Genomic DNA, 19,940 nt, shown 5'->3' on the forward strand with positions numbered 1-19,940 from the left:
TGTAATCGGCGTTCAATGAATACTGAATGAATGATGGTCCGTTCCCATGGCAGGGACTCCCTGAGACACAGATTAAGGCACTTGCCTGACGTCCGCCAGCTGCTAAGTGAGGAGAGCACAGTGGCAACTCTGCTCTGTTTGTCTCCAAAGTTTTGCTCTGGGGGGCAAGTAGTCTGGTGGTTAAGAGCCGTCTTGGTGGCAGACAGACCACAGTCCCGGGCCTGACTTTTAGGCTCTGAGGCTTCCTAGGCAGGTTGCTTAGATCCCTGAGCCTCAGACCCCTCACCTACAAAACGAGGCAAACAAAAGCAGCCTCAGAGAGCAGTTGTCCTGACGAAAGGAGCTCAGGCACCCAGAGCGCTCTGGGTATTATTACTCTTATCAATATCTAAGCCCAGGCCTCCACTCACATGCGATGCACGTCCTCAGTGGGTCTCGGGAGCCGTTCGCGGCGCCCCCGACCCTCCCTCGCTCTGTTGTCGGAGGCACGGGAGATGAGCTGGTGACTGATGTGATAATTTCACTGAAGTAGCAAAGTCAGTCGTTTTCTCCGTGACGTGATTTAACGGGCTCCATTCGATCTCCCAGGTCCCTTTTAGCTGAGCGATCTGTAGGTCTAGGATCTAACAGGCCCACGGAGATCCCAGATGCCAGCTCCAGCACCAGAGGAGACTCCTCAGTAAGAACCACTGGCCTCAAATCGTTTGGAGCGAGGATATAAGGAACCATCACCAAAAATGCCACCGGAGGGCTGTTCCAGATGCTTTCTGTGGTTCTGGTACATCGAACTCTGTGACACATCATCCCCTCCGTTCTACAGATACGGAAATGGAGGGACGTGCTGGGAGCCACAGAGGGACGTGCTGGGAGCCACACAGACGCGTTTTGGTGGGGCTGGACTTGATCACAGGCCTGCCAGACCCCAGAGTCCAGGCTTACTCATTGTCCCAGGCAGCCTCGACTCACTGGTCTCTGTCTCAGGAAGTCTTGGTTGACATTTGATTGATGGGATAAACACATCCCCTGGGAGTCCCATCCAGACAGAGTATTTATTCAATAACCCACTTGTGCAATAAAAATGGAACCAGCGTACTTTATTCTCTTCCAAGAGAGGTGGACAGGGCAGTGATGGTTCTTTTGATACAAAATGGGATCCTGAGGCCCAAAGGAGGTGGACACGTCTGAGCCGTAGTCAGTGTGGGAGCCAGACCTTCAGGTGTACTAGTTCCTCTGGACCAGCTTCCTTTCTCCCCTTCCTGGGGACCCACACTGGCTACCTCCCTCTGGGAATAGCCAACCTCTGTCCACCCTCCACCTGAGCACGGGCTGCTCCTCCATCCCCCTTCCTCCTCCGCAGCACCCTCGATCTCCCCAAGCCTTCGCTCGCTGGTATTTATGATTGCCTTCCCCGCTACATCATGCACTTCCTGTGGGCATGGACGGCTGCAGTCTTGTCCACATAGCCCAGTGCCCAGCAAATAGCAGGAACTCAAGGGGTTTGCAAAACGAGTGAATGAATGACTTCTCTAGTGGGCGAGAACCTATCATGAGGTTAGAACCCGGCTGGAATGTCCACTCCTTGGTGGCTTTTCCACTGGGTTCCCAGAACTTCAGTGGAAAGATCTCAATGCAAGTACCGGTGGGTGGTGGGTAGACAGATGACAGAGAGGTAGAGGGTGGAGAGATGGAGGAAACACTTCCCTTTTGGGTGGCGGCTTTTGGTTTTGATTTTCTTTCCTGCAAGCAGCTCTAGAAATCTGAGGACGAACTGAGACAGAAGAGAGGAGCCAGGGCCAGAGGCAGCCCCACCCGCCCATCCCACCTGCAGCCTGGGCTCTGCTCCTGCAGCTGATGGACCTCACCTGAAGCCCACCCTGTCCTCCCTCTGACCCCAAGTCCTGGGACATGGCTGCCAGCCTGCAGAGAAGCCCCTCATCTTCCCCTCGCTGCTGGCTTGCACTGTTAAGACACCAAGGCCTTCTGCCCCCATGCTACTCCAGACCTGGGGTGAACCAGTCTTTTTTCCAAAACATATTCACAAAAGAAGCTCCCAGAGCCCCTTCTGGAGCAGAAGTGAGCTTTCTTCTATGGTAGAAATCGTCATATCTGTGCCTTCTCATCCTTCACCACTCGCCACTCAAGCCACATCTGAAATGTGGCTACGGTGACTGAGAGATTGAATGTTTGATTTTTCATTAATTTGAAAATTAATTAGCCACCTGTGGCTAATGGTGACCAGATTGGACTGTGAAGTTCTAGAGCTGATTCCCGTAGCAGCTCCACCCTCCCAACAAGCCTAAGAGTGGCTCCTGGGTCCCGAATAAACCCTCTCTACCAATAGCTGCTCTCTCTATCTCTTTCCCATCATGCTTTTAAAAACCACAATAAAACCTCAATCCAAGTCCAGATGTAACTCTTGTCTTTTATTCCAGCATCTCCCAGAGCTCCAATATGTACAGACTTTATTTATACACATATAATATACACCATATATACGTATTTATAGATATTCACACACCAGCCCACACACTCGCACACACTCACACCCACACACCCTTCCAGGAGGGGCGTGTGGCTGCCTTGGAGTCCCGCTAGGGCCCAAACAAGTGATACTGGGCTTGCCAGGCAGTTGTGAGGTTTTGTGTTTTTTGCTTTTAAAAAGAAGGCCATTTCCTCCAGATGTGTCCTGCCTCTCCCCAAGCCCTAAAACTCCTCCCCAAAACACTCTGAAAAAAATTTTTTTAAAACAAGAGGTTTTCCTTTGCTCTGCCCAAGTAGTTTCTGGAGAGTCCAGGCCCATCCACACGTCCCGTGCAGGTCCTAGAGCACGAGAGCCGGGCGTGGCCTTGGTCAGGCCTGCAGCTGTGCCCTCTGAGGGGAGAGGGGAGGCGCTATAGCATCAAGGGCACCTGCCAGATGAGGAGGGTGCTGTCCGTCTCCCCACACGGGGCCTGCCTCCCACTGCTGCCCAGAGCGCTGCCAAAGTTGCGGTAGCCCTGCCCGCCGGAGATGATGGCCACAGAGCAAATCTCCTTGCGGTGGGCGTCGCGGGCGCAGGGCCGGCTGCGCACCCAGACGTCGGGGTCGTCGGCCATCTCGTAAATGGAGCCGTCCTCCTCGCTGTGCTCCAGAGCTGCGCCATCAGCAGGCGCCGGCTCCCGCATGGAGAGCAGCGGGCCCGGGAGGTGTGCGGTGGAGCGCAGGCGGTACTGCAAGAGGATGCCCTTCTTGCGGGTCAGCTCTCGGCCCACGTGGCTGTCGGGCATGGGCTCGTGTGCCTGCCCGTCTGGCTTGTCCTCCTCAGCCCGGGGCCCCTCAGCCTCCTCCTGGTCACTCCGCAGGATGTCAGGGGCCAGGATGCTGGTAGCCACAGCCAGGAAGGCCACAGGCCCACAGTGCCCATTGAGTGAGACCATGCCTTTCCCTGCAGAAAATGGGGCGAAAGAGAAAGGGGCCCAAAGGCCCAGTGCATTAAGGGAAGCACCTGAGTCTCTCTCCTGGAGAACATTCTGGGTGGGTATTGGGGGGGTGACTTCTATGTTGGCACCTCCCCCGAAGGCCACGGGGTCTGGCTATCCCGCGCTCCTGCACAACTTCCTCAGGGGAGCGGAACAGAAACCACCTTATACACCACACGGGGGAGCCTCAGTGTGAAATTCCAAGAATTTCCTGAGCCTTTGCCAAGCAGCTCCTCTGCCTAGAAATCCTTTCCTGTCTACTTGATTCTGCAACTCTTTCGGCAAGGCCCAGCTCAAACTCCTCACTGTGAATCCCTCCTGAATTCATGCATGGGGAGCTGCTCGCCCCAGTCTCTGTGTCCCCAGCCCCCGGAGCACCCTCATCCCAGCACCTGTCACCCGAGCTATGATGACCCCCAGGAGACCATCAGCTTGTTGAGAGCAGGGTCTCTGCCCGATTTCATCCCCGCATCCCAGGATTCCACCTGGAAATAGACCCTCCACAAATGCCCCCTGGATGGACAAAATGCCCTATTTGATGAAACCTTGAAAATAGAAAATCTCAGAATTTAGAAGCAACTTTTTTTTTTTTTTTTTGAGATGGTGTCTCACTCTGTCCCCCAGGCTGGAGTGCAATGGCGCAATCTCGGCTCACTGCAACCTCCACCTCCCGGGTTCAAGAAATTCTCTTGCCTCAGCTTCCCAAGTAACTGGGATTACAGGCGCACACCGCCATGCCCAGCTAATTTTTTATTTTTTATTTTTTTTATTTTTTAGTAGAGATGGGGTTTCACTGTGTTGCCCAGGCTGGTCTCAAACTCCTGAGCTCAGGCAATCCACCCACCTCGGCCTCCCAAAGTACTAGGATTACAGGTGTGAGCCACCGCGCCCAGCCAAAGCAATTCTTCTTTATCAGAAGGACTTGAGGTCTGCGCAGGGAGCCAGCCCACCCCCAGGGCTTCCTATGGGCCCTGCTCCCTTGCTGGAAAAGACCACAGTCATCATTCTCAGGGTGGTGGCAGAGGGGACCCCGGAGCTCCAGGCATCCAAGTGTGGGGGTATTCTCTGATCCTGCCCTTGTTCTCCTGGGCCCAGTAGTGCAGATCAGAGCAGACCTTCCTCTGATCTATGTGAACACATTCATTTGCACATGGACCCCACGAGCAGGCCAGGCCTGGCCCCAGAAGCACTCAGTTATTTCTTTCTCTGGAGCCTGGACATCTTGACACTGCTATGGGAAGAAGCAGAAAGGGCCAGTGGAGCCCCTGCCATTAGGCAGGTGTCTCAGCCAGGCCCCAAGCCACTCTTGTGTCCATCTGCCAGATTAGGAAACTGACACTCAGAAAGGTGGGAGACTGGGGCCAGGACGATTCAGTTCTACTGGCCACCATGCCACCTGAGAGGAAGCTGGAGACTGGAACCCCATCCCTATACCGATGAGGGCATAATACACCCTCCCCGCCAAGCCCCACTGGCCACCTGCAGCTGACCCCCTGGTCCTGCCAACACCAGCTCCCAAAGCCTCACCTGTGATCTTGGGGATGCCTTCCAGCCGAGGCACGGGCAGCAGGACGATGACACCCTGGTCAGTGCCCACCCAGAGCAGACCCTGGCAGATCAGGAGGCTGGTGACACACAAGTGCTTCTGGCCTGCAGAAAGAGAGGGCGGCTGAGCAGTGCCCTCCTTGGGAGACAGCATGGGCTCTGGGTACCACCACGAGGTGAGGGCCTGGCACAGTGGGCTCCTCCCCTGAAACCAGCAAGAAGTTGGGCGGTGGGGTGGGTAAGAGCTGGGGCTTTGGAGGCTGACCTGCCTGGGGTCTGGCCATGAGGTCCTGCAGCTGAGCACTCCCCTAACCAGCCTCAGTTTCCGCCTGTGTAAAGTGGGGCTGCCATGCGAATGCATTGGGGGAACACCACAGGCACAGCGCCTGGTCTGTGTGCGCTCTCAATACACGGCGGCCAGGTCATCTGGCACAAAGGGTTGTCCAAGGGCCATCCATGCAGGGATCCAGCCAGCCAGCTACGAGCAAAACCAGGGAAGACTGGGGAGGTGCAAGATTCTCATCGGTGTTGGTGCAGATGGAAGGCATAAGTAGGGCCGGGTGGGGCTCGAGAGGCATCGAGGTGGGTCTGCTGCAGCCCCTCAGGCCCTGCCCGTGTGGGTGCTTCTTCAGATGAGGTCACAGCACACCCTGCAGGCCCTGGGCCCAAGAGTGAAGCAGAAAACTCGCTGGTGGGAAGCAGCATGTTTCTGATGCCGGTCCAGATTCGTTCTTTTTAGCTCTCCCCTCAGCTCTGTCTCTTCATTTTAGCAAGAATAGCAATGTCAGGGAGGGCATGGGGGCAGTCCCCTGCCCCTAACAGAGAGGATGCCAGGTGTGGGCTGCCCAGCACGGTGGCTGAGAACAGGGCTCCAGAGCCAGGCGCGGGATTCACACCTTGGCTCTGCCACTCTCCAGCTACATGACCTGGGGCCCATCCTAAACTCCTCTGGGCCATGGTGTCCTCATTTGTAAAAGGGGCCAAGGATAATACAGTCACATGTCACATAATGACCTTTCAGTCAACAACAGACCATGTATACAATGGCAGTCCTATAGGACCATATTTTTACTGTCCCTTTTTGATGTTTGGAACACAGATACTCTCCATTGGGTTAAATGAATGAACGTAAAACAACCCCGTGCCTGCACATGGCAAAATGGGCGCTACCTGCTGTCATCGCTGCTGCTGCACTGTTGCCAACAATTCTAGCAATGGGAATGGGCACAAGGGAGAGGCTGGGAGTGCAGGGGGCAGGAGGCTTTCTGAGGGGGCTGAGAGGCATGGGGTACAGGCTGCCGGCTCAGGGACAGACCCTCCACCATGTCACACACAGGGTGGACGGCTCTGCCACACTTCCTTAGGCTTCACTGGGCACCTGCCTTTCTAAAGGGCTGTCTCCTTCTTGCCCTAATCCTGCTGCCCTCTGGGAGAGGCTTAGGCTGCATTCCAGAAGGTTCCCACTTTCTGCTGCTTCTGGTCCATGGATCACACTTGAAAAAACACAGCTTTGGAGTTTCCAAAGCACTCGTATACCTGCTCTCATCTGACACAAGCCTTGCAACAGCCAAGACGTATGCAAGACACAAATGCCGGCCCCATTTTCCAGGCACGGATGTTAAGGCTCAAAGAGGTCCCCCACCTGGTGAGTGCGGGGTGGGGTGGAGTTGAGGTCTGCTGCTCACCACTGCCCAGGGCTTCCATCACCTCTCCCTCCTTGGGCATGACACTTCAACTCCTTACATGTGGGTGCATGTGCTTCCTCTGCAGTGCAGGCACAGAGAGAAATGGTGTGGCTCTCTCACCCCAAAAGGCAGGTTACCGACTCGGGGTACACCCAGCATTGCCTAACACAGTGTGCCATCCCATCACCAATCCATTTACCTCCCAGATGCCTATTGCATGGCAGACCCCACACTAGGTGCTGGGGGCACAGCTGGGACCATGTACATAGAGTCCTGTCTTAAGGAGCAGACAGTCTAGAACTTTCTTTGATGATGGACATGTTCCCTACCGTGCTGTCCAATTTGACAGCCATCAGCCACATGTGGCTTCCGAGCACTGGAAATATAGCTAGTGGCACTGAGGGACTGAATGTGTTATTTTCTTTCATTGTAATAATGGCTACTGTATTAGACATAGAGGTGTAGAGAGGAGATACAGGAAACAAAAACAGAAACAAGGGATGTAAACGCCAGGCAGAGGGTTGAAACAGGGCGACGGGGCAGAGTCAGTGGAGGATTCCCGGGTCTTCAGGCCTCCCTCTACTTCCTGGAAGGATAGGGAGGCAGGCGTGAGGCTGCCAGGTGACAAGGCGGAGGTGGCCACACCAAGACCTGAGCCAAGGCCCAGGAGACAGGGCATGCAAAGGCCCTGTGACAGGAATGAGCTCATCCAGTCCGCCGAGCAGAGTGAAGCCAGTGCACCTGGGGCACAGAAGGCAGACTCCAGATGGTCAGAAGAGGGGATGGGTCAGGGCCAGGACTGGGGCTCGTAATTCTGGCTGCAGTGAAAAGCTACCGGAAGGCCTAGGCAGGGGAGTGGCGTGACCTGATTTGAGTGGAACGTTCTAGCTACAGTTGTGGAGGGTGGTAGTGGGAGGAACAAGGAGCCCAGCAGGGGCTCCCGCAGCTGCCCAGGTGGGAAGGGCAGTGGCAGTGAGGTGAGGAGAGCCCAACCTGTTTTAGACCTGTTTGGAGCAGAGCGACAGAGCTGCTGGGAGAGGGGAGCAGGGGTGGAGCGGAGGAAGGAACCCAGGATAGCGCTGAGGCTCCTCTGCCTGGAGCAGCTGGGTGCATAGCAGTGCCATGGCCTGGGATGGCAAAGGAGCAGGTTTGGGGGTTGAAGCCCAGAGCTCCTGGTTGGATGTGTGGTCTGAGACACAAATTAGACACACCCGAGTGGAGCTATCAAGGAGGCGGTGGGATTCGAGTCTGGCAACATGATGCAAACTCAAAAAATCACATTCATAGCGTCCCTGCAATGTGGAAATGCAAACTAGGCTGAAAAAAAAAGCCCACTAGTGACTTACAGGCTTGGCCAACAGGGGCTATTTCACAAACAGTACCTGGGTGTCTGTGGAGCTGGGACTATTTCCCACACCTAAATCCATTCCAAAAGTGAAGGCTCAGAACTATGATGGCAGCCTCCGGTCCAGGGTCAGGCCCCCAGCCCTCCTGGAGTTGGCCAACATGGGAGGCTCAGGCCACGAGCCCCTTTCAACAGCTGACTTCTCTTCTTAGCCCTGGTCAAGGTCTGTGATGACCTTATTTTGCTATTTGTTTACTTATGACAAGCTTTGTGAGGGCAGTGACTTATCTGTGTGCTCGTGGTTAACTCCCCAACTCCTGGCCAAGTAGCTTGGCTCATGGTAGACTCTCAGGAAGTATCTGTGAGTGAATGAGTAAATGGATGGATGGATGGACAGATGGATGGATGAAGGAAAGGAGGAAACTTGGACAAATCACTTCTCTCATCCGTCAATGAGTACTACGAACCTGCCCTGCTCAACTTTATAATTATTAGAAATATTAAATATACACACATATATATACATATAATGTATACACACATATATATACATATAATATATACACACAATTGAGCACAGCTCTTAGCCCATAGTATACAATCCATAAATAGAGGCTATTAGGATAATGTTTATGATTATTAAAAGGATCTGGACGCTAATGTCTTAAGATCAGCTCCATCAGAGCCATAAACCCACAAGAACAATTAAGCCAAGAGAGGGGACAGTGGTGAATTTTTCATTCCACAAGCCTCATCGCCTCCCTCTCCAAGACCCCCAGGGCATGGAGACCGGCAGGAGACCATTTCCCGCTGCCCCTGCATCCTCCCAGCCCCCACTGGACGGCAAAACCGACAAATGGGAGGAAGGCAAGCAAGAAACCGAAAGAGGTGCCGGAATTGAGAAATGACTTCATCTGCAGACCTCATTCTGGGGCCTTCCCCCTCCCCCTCCACCTCAAGGAAAAGAGCAAGACACTTCACAAACAGTCCGAAAGAAAAAAAAAAATTCTAATGGTGAATAAATATTTTATCACAGAGACTTAATGCAGCAGTGTTCAACTCACCCAAGCCATCTATCTGGAGATATACAACTTTAAAAAGCTCAGGCTCTCGGAGAACATTTTATTAATGACCTGTCTGGTTAAAAGGAGGAGGGAGTTTAGGTTAAAAAATGCATTAATACCAGTCGAGTACTCGAGTGGAAGAAAGGGGTCAGGGGAAGGAAGCGTGATAAATTTTTAACACACCCTAAAAAAATCCACACTTAGTGGAGGAACAAATTTATTACTAATTATGCAATTATTTCATTTGCTGGTGTGGGGGAAGAAAAAAATACTTAAAAGCCTTTTAAAAATATCTCTAATAAAGAATTTAAGAATCCTGCTGTGTTGCGCTTCTGCAAAGGCACAACGTGGGGTGGATCTGAAGCTGCACCCCACGCTCTGGTCCCCAGCATGGTGGCTGGGACTGGCTCTGGCTCAGCTTGGAGCTCAGGGAGCCACTCTCAGATATGAGGGGTCAGGAGGAACTGGTCTGGCAGGGCCCCAGGCTCCACTGGGTTACTGATTGGGAAAGTTCAGGCCTGAGGGAAGAGGGAAGCTTCGGGAAACCCCACACTCTGGAACCTCGGCCTACATCCAACCTTCTCCAGGGTTCAGCCTCAGGGAGGTCTGCCAAGAGAGGGGTCACCTCTGCCTGCACCGATGCAGCTGATGCGACAGGAATGGCACACTGACCTGGAGGGTCTTAGGAGGGGCAAGGAGCCCTCGCAGGAGATGCAGGGCGGGTATGCCGTAAAGACGATGACGGCAAATGTCACCATCATGGACCGCTGCTGGCTTGAGACGGGGACTGTGGGCACTGTCCTCACACTGTCTCACACAACACCTACACCTGCCCTGCGGGGTAGGGACCGAGGATGGGAAGCGGGTGCTCTGAGTGCTCCCAGTCAGAGCTGGAAGACAAGGGAGGGATTCCAGGAGGAATTCTGGCTCCAGGCTCTGGTGTACCCCACCCAGCACGGCCAAGCTGACTCAAATCTCAGCCCTTTGTTGTATGAATGGGGAAACTGAGGCCCAGGACAGGGACACAACCGCCCAAGGCTACACAGTAAGTGTGAGGAAGCTCTAACGAGAGTCCGTGGGGCTGCTCCTGGCTCTGTCCATATCAGCACTGCGATGGCAGACCAGTCATTTCACCTCCTGAGCCCCAGTTTACCTGGCCCTCAAATCATCATCATAACAACGAACGCCCTTCCTTCCTTAAAGGGTAACTGCAAAGAGTAAGTAAAACAATGGGCATGAAGGTGCGTGTGAAACACAGTAAAGTCAGGGTTGTACAGGCAGGAGCGGCTGTTCTAACTACAGCCAGGTCTGTCCACACATCCTGCCTCCCACCACTTGATCAGCTTGACTCTCTCTCACTCTCCTCTGCGCCGACAAGATGAGATTCCAAAGATTTTTAAAAGCCCATGAGATTATCCATTTCTTCATTGTTCCACTAACTTGAAATAATTTAGCTATCAGAGGAAATGTGGAGATAGTTTTGTGATACAGAGACATTTTTATCATAGTTAAAATGGATTGAACTTGTATAATGGCTAAATACTATGAAACAAGAAAGGGAGGAAGGAGGGAGGGAGGAAGGAGGGAGGGAGGGAAGAAGAGAGGGAGGGAGGGAAGAAGAGAGGGAGGGAGGGAGGCAGGGAGGGAGAGAGGGAGGGGGAAGGAGGCAACCCAAACACAGGTCCCACCAAGCCTCTCACACACCCCAGGAGAACGTGAGTGAAGGGTTCAGTATCATCGGGCACCTGCCACCCTGCCGGCCCAGGACAGCCACCTTCCCAGCCCACCAGCATTTATCCTCATAACAGTCCCTGAGCTGGGACCTACATCCCATCTTACAGAGGGATGAGGGGCTCCGGGAGATTAAGGGACTTGTCTGATACTATGTGTTGGCCAAGCCAGGCCTCAAGCCAACTCTCTTTCTCCATTACATACAGTAGGATGCTGGACTGAGTCCGGCCTGATGTGACTGTGGTCCTGCCTCTGGTCTACTGCATGACCACGAGCAAGACGCCCGGCCTGCTGAACCAATCTCAGTGTCTGCATCTGTAATGTGGGGACAATCCCCAGCTCGCAGGGTTAGGGTGAAATGAGATCCTGTACATAAGCACTTGGGGCCTCATCACCTCAGGCCCGGGCAGGGTGGCAGTTATTACACCATTGTGACTGCCGTGGACTGTGTTGTTAGTAACCACCATCCCCGTGTGATCAGTTCAGACTCAAGGACCATCGTGACTGGCTAGAGGGAAGCAGAAACCAGGGTGATTTCCAGGGCCTCGGGAGGGAGTTAGGGACTGGGCCCCTGGGGTAGGCAGAGGTCCCTAAGGCTCCTGCAGTGCTGGCTAACATGCCTGCCCTCGGTACGGCCCCGGAAGACAGGATGCTCAACCCTGCTGGGCATATGGCCACTCCCAGCCTCTGCCATGGCCCATCTGCCAGGTCCTGTGACAATCAGCTCCAGGCCCCCACCTGCCACACGGGCTGTGTTTCCCTGGCCCGAGGGCCCTTTGGCTCTCCCAGCTGCTGAACCCAGCCCTGCCTGGGGCACTGGGACAAGACAGAGCCACTGCACCCTCCCACACTGGCCGCAGGTCAGTCTCTCTGGGGGAAGCTGGGCTAAGGAGGGAAGCAAGGTTAGCTGATGCCTGCTGGCCCCGTGATCTGCTCTGAAGCCAGCTGGGGTGAGGATGGGCATTGTGCCTGCATCTTGGGCAGCAGATGGTAAGGAAAGGCTGAGAGCCAATTCCATGGAGGCCTTGGGGGGCATTTGGTGAGCTCCAGCCTTAATCCTTCGCCGCCATTCCCCTCCACCACCAATCCTGTCCACTTCATCTACACACAGTTACGCAGGAGGGGCCCCAGCCACAGCAGATGCCATCCAAACCCACAGACTAGAAGCCCCAAGAGGGGAATTTGCCTTTCTCAGAAAAAACTCCAAGGACAGAGACCACCCATTGGCTTTCTCACTTTCCCATCACCTCATCCTGCAGGGGATTTGAGGCAGAATTGGGTGTTTGGTCAACCTGGGGAGTGGGGCAGAATGAAAGGCCTGGGTTCCTGCCCAGCTTGGCCTTTCCTTAGCGGCTGCCTGACTTTGGAGGGTCCACTGGGCTGGGGGCCATTTCCTGAGCGCCCCAGGCTGCTGTGATGCGGTGGCTGGGCACAGTGACAGGCAGGGGCTTTGAGATGACAGTCCTAGGTGTGAATCCCAACCCCACCACTTCCTGGGGAGTGCCCCAAATTAAAGCCCCAGTTTTCAGGGCTGATGAGGGAAAATGGGATGGGCTGCCCAGGTCACACCGCTACCTGGCCGTGGAAGGTGCTCTGTGACTGTCAGCTCCCCCCTGCCTGCGGCAGCCTCACCTGGCAGGAGGAAGGTGGTCCTGGTGGCGATGTTGATCTCTTGCAGATGCTCCAGGGTCTCGGTGTGGAAGAGGCGGATGGAGGTGCCGGAGGAGAAGGCCATCCAGACGCCGCTGCCCGCCTTCACCATGTGCGTCACGCTCACCGCCTCGTCCTGGTGCGCCTCGAAGCTTTGCTGTGGCACAAAGGGAGGAGTGTCGATGCTGGCTGGGCCTGCCAGCTGAGCCTCCCTACAAGCCCCCACCCCTGGGCCAGCCATTCTCACATTCTTCAAAAGCACAAGCTACTCGGGGAACCTCAGAAGCCCAGCTATGAGGTTGGCCAAAGTTTAACAACTGGAATCTAAGAAGCCCAGCTGTGCTGTGTTGGCCAAAGTTTAACAACTGGCAGGGAATCCTGGTTTGCAGGGTTTGCCAGTTTCCATGGTGTAAACATTCTAACGTGGCCAGTCGCAAACTACCAGCATGATATCACCGAGTGAGGAGCAGGAAAGACATGCACACGCTCACTCACGAGCAGACAGGACCAGGCATGGTCCCAGTTGCCCCTCAGAGCTTTACCTTACGGAAGGGAAAGATGGAGCCGAAAATCATGAAAGAAGTTGTAGTTTATGTAAATGATTTAAAGTGACAAAGGCAACCGAGAGAATGACCGGGGAAGGAACAGGGGTTATATGGGCCAAATCCTCATCTTTCACAGCAAGGAGACAACAGGTAATGTCCCAAAATTGATACATCAAGAAGCAGCAGAGTGAACAAGTTTGGGTCCTGAGGAAAGTGCCAGGTGGATTTAAAAAAGAACAGGTGAAAAGCATTCTCTTCCAAAAAGCAGGACTGAGATGTGGCGTGCGGACGAGCCTTTCAGGATAAACCACTCCAAGTTTTTTTTTTTTTCTTGCAAGTGTATGTACCATTTTGATCTTAAAACAAATAAAAACTTTTTTAAAAAAGAAGATACAAATGATCAAGCTTCCCATCCACTGCAGGAGAAAGTCCAAGTTCCTTAGCTCAGCATTCGGGGCCCCAGTGCTGTCCCCACTCCTGCCCTTCCTTGTGGGCTCCCTACGTTTCAGGCCAGCCAATGCTCAGGATGTACCACACAGCCGCACCACTGCCCTCGCCATGACTTGCACACAGCACACACCGCCCCCAAAAACTGTCCTCCTCCAACATCTGAAGACTCCACTTCAGGGTGGCGTCCTCAGTCCAGGAGGCAGGCCCCACCCCGCCACGGACCAGCCACTTCCTTCTGAATGGTGTGCTCTGCTGTCTAGCCTGGAATACCTACGCCATTCTGTGGTTCTACTTGGCCACTTCCCACATAAGACTGTGGACTCCAAGGACAGAGCCTGGGCCTCATGCCCTTTAGTGCCCGTCACCTGCTTGGCACAGGGCCCAGCACAGTAAAATTTGGTCAAAAAAATGAATGGATGGACACTTGAATTCTATCTACAACACTCAGATGTCACTAACTCAGGCACATCAGACTAGAAACAACCCAAATCCCCAAGCCATGGGGACAGTCAGGTAACTCTGTGTATCCAGCTCTGTACTGTCCTCCCTGCATTTAAACTCACACTTACAGACACTGCATGACAGACACAGAAAAATGTGAATGCTACAGAAAATGCAAAAAAAAAAAGAAACAAACAAACAAACAAAACAAAACAAAACAAACACACCAAAAGCTGGGGGAAGAAGCGGGACAGGGGAGGGAGAGCTGCACCCTGAGGCTAACTCCAGGAGCAGGACGGGGTGATTTTCCTCTTTTCCAGTTTTCTGGCTTTTCTCCTTTTTCCATAAAGAATTTGTCCTGGGAAGAAGCCCAAGACTGCAGGAGGATCCTGGACGGGGCATTTATTTGAGATCCAACCTGCTATTAAATCTGACTTCCTTGGCAGCTTCACAGGCCCAGGCCTCAGTTTCCTCAATTGTAAGTACAGGCTGCTATGAGGATTACAGGGACCTGGGTGAGGAGAGCTTGGCACAGGCCCAGTGCCTAGTAGGGTCTCATTTATTCAGCAGATGTTCTTGAGTCCCTACTATGTGTCTGGTGTGGGTGTAAGTGCTGGAAATGTCGTGATGACTGCAAGACCCACTCTTGTGGGGCAAACGTTCCCAGGACAGGAGGCAATTAAAACAAAGAAAGATTACATCAGATAGTGAGAAGCACTGCACAGAAAAAATACTGAAAGCCATTAAGACTGGGGTCAGGGAAGGTGTCTCTAGGAGGTGACATTTAGTGAGAGACCTGAATAATGGGGAGGAAACAGCCCCTCAATGATTGGGAGGAGGGGGAAGAGCATTCTAGGCAGAGGGCACAGCAGTGCAAAGGTCCGGAGGCAGGAATGAGAAGCAGAGGGACCCGTGGTGGGGGGCACAGCAATGGGACAGGCCAGAGCAGGTAGGGCCAGATTGCACCAGGCCACCTTGGAATCCATGGGGAACAGTTTAGATTTTATTTGCCCACTGGAGGGGGTTGAGCTGGTAAGTGACAGAGTCAGTTTTACTTTTAAAGAAGCTCAGTCTGACAACAGTGTGGGGAAGGCTGGCTTCTTGGTCCAGCCCCGGAAGACCTCGCGTGGGCTTAGCAAGTGGAGAGGGAGGAACAGGACTCAGCTTCTTTTGCCCTGGAGGATGGCCCCAGCTCCTTCCCAGCTCAAATCACGAAGCGGTTTCCCACTGAGTTAAGGAAGCTTGTGAGGGGCGGGGGTCTCCATGGGGAGCTAAGCCAGTGAGCTCCGGGCTCATTCCTGATCAGAGTGTGGGGACCAGGAGGGCAAGACTGTGAGCTGTCCAAGGAAATTGCTTTTTCTGAGCCAGTCCCTGATGGCTGAGCTGCGAGTAGCAAGGGAGGCAGGGGTAGCAGGAAAGGCCAGGCTCCCCAGACGAGGGGAGGGGAGGGGAGAAGAGACAGCAGTGTGCTTCCTCTCCCCAGGGTCAGGCTGCTCTTGGAACAGGGGTTCTACTGCACAGCCCACCCCTGACCAGGGGGATGCCCCCAGAGCAGAAGCCGTAGTTTCCTCAGACCGAAAGTTCACCAAAGGCAGGGGTGCGGTGTCTCCATTGGGTGGGGGCCCCCCAAGAGCAAGGACAGAATCTTGTATCAAGCTGGGCATGCTCAGAGGAAGCGAACTGTCTCCTGTCTCAGATTGGGGGCTCAGGCTAAGGGCTCCAGAGGTATCGGGGGTCTCTTCCTCTTTTCTTAGCCACCCACTCCCGGCCCTCAGAGAAGGCCCAGGTGCAAGAGGCTCAGAGCCTCTGATTTTTGGGAGGAGACCACGCCTCCTCACAGCCTGTGCAAAGTCAGGTTTAGTAGTCCATGCTGTGTAGGGGAGAGACCATGCCCCCATCTCTCTAGCCCTCCGCCCATATCTGCTGCCCACAGCCCGGGCCGTCCTGGCTTTCAGTTCTCTCTTCCTGCGATGTATGTTCCTTCAAGGAAACATGCAGAATGATTTTGTTTTGCCAAACCAGCCTGTAGGAGGAATCCAGGAGGAAGGAAACTTCCCATGAGGCCTTGCTGGGAAAAGCCAGCTGAGGCAGCATCAGCCCAAATCACAGATGAGGACAGTGAGGCCAAGGGGACCCCTTCGGCACCTGCTGTCGGCGAGCAGTGGGGCGAATGGATGGGGTAGCAGGACAGTCAGTGAGACCCAACATGCTTTGTCTGCAGGCTTTTCCAAAACACAGCACGCAGCTCCTTGCTCACGGATGCACAAACATGCACACACTGAGAGAGGTATCTGCATGCTCACACGCATGCAGCCAGCCTCCCGCTCGACTCCCGAAGAAAGGTCAGAAGTAGTTTCAGCCTCCGAAAAAGCCAAGCGCACTGAAACCCAGAGGCCTGGGACCAAGGAAAGCTGCACCTGAATCTGCAGCCAGCCAACCCTGTGTGCTGCTGTCAGAATCTAATTAAAAGAGAAGTCGGTGGTGGAAATCCAGGCTCATTTCTCCAGTGGCATAACAAGTCTGTCTCCAGGCCCAGAGGGCTTTGCAGAAGGCTTGTGCAAACCTGCCGAGCCCAAAGGGGGGAGGCGGGCGGGGGAAAGGGCAGGAATGAATAGGGAGAACGGCACAGCACCTCCAGCCCCAGCCCCAGCCCCAGCCCCAGCCCGGCATGTCTCAGCTACCTCTGGGCTCCTGGGTCCCCTTCTCACACCACGAGCCTGGAGTCCTGCCTGAGCCTCCTGGGCCCACAGGGCAGGGAGTAGGTGGAGCCAGAGAGACATGCCAGGATCACGGGTCCCAGAGGGGGCTGAGGGACTGAGCCTGGCACCCAAGTGAGAGCAGGGGGCAGTGAGCACCCGGGTGAGAGCAGGGGGAAGTGAGCACCCCGGTGAGAGCAGGGGGCAGTGAGCACCCCGGTGAGAGCAGGGGGCAGTGAGCACCCGGGTGAGAGCAGGGGGCAGTGAGCACCCAAGTGAGAGCAGGGGGCAGTGAGCACCCCGGTGAGAGCAGGGGGCAGTGAGCACCCCGGTGAGAGCAGGGGGGAAGCCCTCGCTGCTCACTGGTCTTGCTGCTGCCAGGCCATGCAGCTCATTTCATTTTCCAAATACAAGGTATCCACGTACCCTGAGAGAGCTCAGAATTCATTGCCAGGGGAGGCTGTCAGCTCATCAAACTCTGCTCTCCTCCCAACCAGGAAAGGGTGAAACCCTGCTCACCCAGCACCCCAACCCCAGGCCACACACCTCCAGACCTGTGCCCTCATCCTTGGCTGGTCTGGGAGGCCCAGAAGTGTGGGGTTGGTGGGGTCAGGGGCTGTCCTACTCTCTAAGAGGCCTCTATCCCCCTTATCCCTGAAAAAGGCCACCTGCCCACCCACCACCAGGAATGCCCAGTGCTTCCTGCCCCCTCAGCCTCCATGATCCAGACACAGCTATTTACTGGGTGAGCGCTCATCCTGCACCAGAAACCGTGCTGTTAGGTTTATACACTAGAGCAGCCATCTGCAAACAATGCCCCTCAGGCTACAACCAGCCTGCACCAGTTTTGGTAAATGAAGCTTTATTGGAACACAGTCACACCCGCATAGAAAATAACCCATTCAAGTAGCTCAGGATCATGGCATTCCAACTGTACTGGTCCCTGCTGAAGGACAAAATGATCTGCAAGGGAAACCTCAACTTCCTTGGCAGGCTTGGAGGTGGTGGGGCAGGCACAGTGATTCTGAACCTATGCAGTGGGACTGAGATACACTGATGTTATTGGGAACCAGGGTTTGCACAGAGAGAAGAGAGTCCGGTGTGGAATTGGAGAGACGAGGGTAGACTCCAGGATCTCAAATCTAAATCAGAGGTATCAAAACGAACCCCAGCTCAAGAGTTCTTCCCTGGCCCTGTCCACTGAAAGAGCCTGAAGGCAGCGACTCTGGCCAGGGTGCCCTGGAGAAATGCCTAGAACTTCTCACAGAAGAAAAGCAAGGAAGGGCTCAAAGAACAATGGGGATGTGTCCAAAGGACCTAGGAGCCAACACGAAGGGGTCCCCGCTGGCCAAATTCAAGACAATGTGAACATCAAAAATAATAATGATGGTCCTGATTAGAGCACGCTGGATTTTTTTTTTTTAATCCAGGAATTTGTAGTGATAGTAAGGGCAGGGTGTGGAGTGGGGTCAGGTGAATCTCTGTAACTAGTGACAACTAGTCAATGCAGAAGGCAAGGCAGAATTAGACAATGGTGAATTAGCAATCACCAAGGATCACCCATGGATGACAAAGCCCCAGGGGGAAAGTTTGTGGAGGAACTGGATATTCACACAGTCTCCAAGAATCACCCAAAGGTGACTGAGTAATCACAAAGGGAAACCAGCACCTTTAGAAGGAGAGATCCAGCCGACGCTACCCTAACCAAGTGATCAGAACGGGGCCAGCTGCTCTTCTTCCTCCCCGAGGACTGCTGTGGGAGGTGCAGGGCTCCCCTGACCCCCAGCCCCGCAGCACCTGGCCGAACACTGGCACCTCACTGGGAGGAAATAACCAGGCAATTCCAGACTGTGGAACTTCTATGAGACGCTGGCTTGGACTTGTCAACAAAGTCAATATCATGAAGAAAACAAAAAAGCAAAGGGATTATTCTAGATTAAAAGGAGACTTAAGAAACATGAAAACCAACGGCTGCCTGTGATTTCAGGCTGGATCCTGGATGGCATTTGGGGGAGTAGCTCTGAAAGATATTTTGGGGACAACTGGGAAAACCTGCACCTGGACAGTATTTAGATAGCATCAGTGCATAGACCTAAATTCCTGGGTGTGATATGCCATGCAGTTACGTTGGAGAGACATGCCGAAGTATTTAGGAGTAAAGGGTAATGATGCCTGCAACTGACTTTTTTAAAAGTGGGTGTATGTCTCTGTGCATGTATAATATGGGGGAAGATTGTAGCAACATGTTAACAGTTACCTGGGTGAAGAATATCTGTGAATTGTATTATTCTCTCACCTTTCCTGTAGTTTGAAATTTTTCGAAGTAAAAAGTTATGGGGGACCAGGTGTAGTGGCTCACGCCTGTAATCCCAGCACTTTGGGAGGCTAAGATGGGTGGATCACTTGAGGTCAGCAGTTCAAGACCAGCCTGGCCAACATGTCTCTACTAAAATTACAAAACTTATCTGGGCATGGTGGTGGGCACTTGTAATCCCAGCTACTTGGGAGGCTGAAGCAGGAGAATCACTTGAACCCGGGAGGCAGAAATTGCAGTGAGCCGAGATCACGCCACTGCAATTCAGCCTGAGCAACAGAGTGAAACTCCGTCTCCAAAAAAAAAAAAAAGTTATGGGAGAAAAGGCAAAGTAATTTAAAAAAAAAAAAAAAAAGCTGGCAGTTGGAGGGGAGGGGTCGTGCCTGCCTCCTCCAGCTCCCAGATCCCCACTACCCAGTGACTTAGTCTCCTCTGTCATCTGTACACGGGGACAAAAAGAGAACACGCCTCTGGGGCACGGTGAGGATTCCAGGGAGAGCATCGGCGCACTGTGACCTGGAATGAACCCAGGTGAGCTGAGACAAACCCGTGTGTCCTGCGCCCGCCCACGGAGCCCCTCCCTGCAGCCCCCCATCCACCCGCTGCAGGAGCCCACACAGTCAGTTTCAGGTGGGTGATACTGCTCCAAATAGTGCTGACACAGCCCAACCTCCAGTCCTACAATATTTATGTGCCTCCAGGTGACGCTTCTGTGCATGGTTTCCATAAATTCCCAGGGTAAGCAGCTCAGCACTCAAAGTCATTAAAGCTGAGATGTCGCCAAGGGGCCGGAAGGCTCGCTGGGCACATGGGCTCTCAGGGGTTGCCAGCTCCTGAGGAAACAGCAGGATGCTGGTGGGGCTTCTACTTTACAGGTACCCACCGTGTGTCAGGACTTTCCAATGCCTGACTGGGCACTGTGCGCGCAGCGTCCCACCTCACAGAGACTCCATGAAAAGAGAGCGAACCAACCCCGGGTGGCCCAGATGGGCAGGGGCAGGGCGGGGCAGGGGCAG

At 53.9% G+C, this 19,940-nt stretch overlaps 1 protein-coding gene across 10 annotated transcripts in view; it reads right to left on the minus strand.

Moving 5' to 3' along the window:
- Nucleotides 1–2,402: 2,402 nt before the first annotated feature.
- ARHGEF10L (Rho guanine nucleotide exchange factor 10 like) overlaps nt 2,403–19,940 on the minus strand; it is a 158,208-nt gene continuing 140,670 nt past the window's right edge. For 9 of the 10 annotated variants that reach the window (XM_055097507.2, XM_034956671.3, XM_055097528.2 and 6 more), the window contains 3 exons: nt 12,461–12,635; nt 4,986–5,108; nt 2,403–3,424 (listed from right to left, as the gene is read on the minus strand). In XM_055097507.2, coding sequence (XP_054953482.1) covers nt 2,892–3,424; nt 4,986–5,108; nt 12,461–12,635 — 831 coding nt within the window. In that variant the 3' untranslated portion in view covers nt 2,403–2,891. The remainder of the gene's footprint in view (nt 3,425–4,985; nt 5,109–12,460; nt 12,636–19,940) is intronic. The other variant, XR_008620853.2, reaches the window with a different exon arrangement.

The sequence above is a fragment of the Pan paniscus genome, chromosome 1, assembly GCF_029289425.2.
Source record: "Pan paniscus chromosome 1, NHGRI_mPanPan1-v2.0_pri, whole genome shotgun sequence".
NCBI classification, from domain to species: domain Eukaryota; kingdom Metazoa; phylum Chordata; class Mammalia; order Primates; family Hominidae; genus Pan; species Pan paniscus.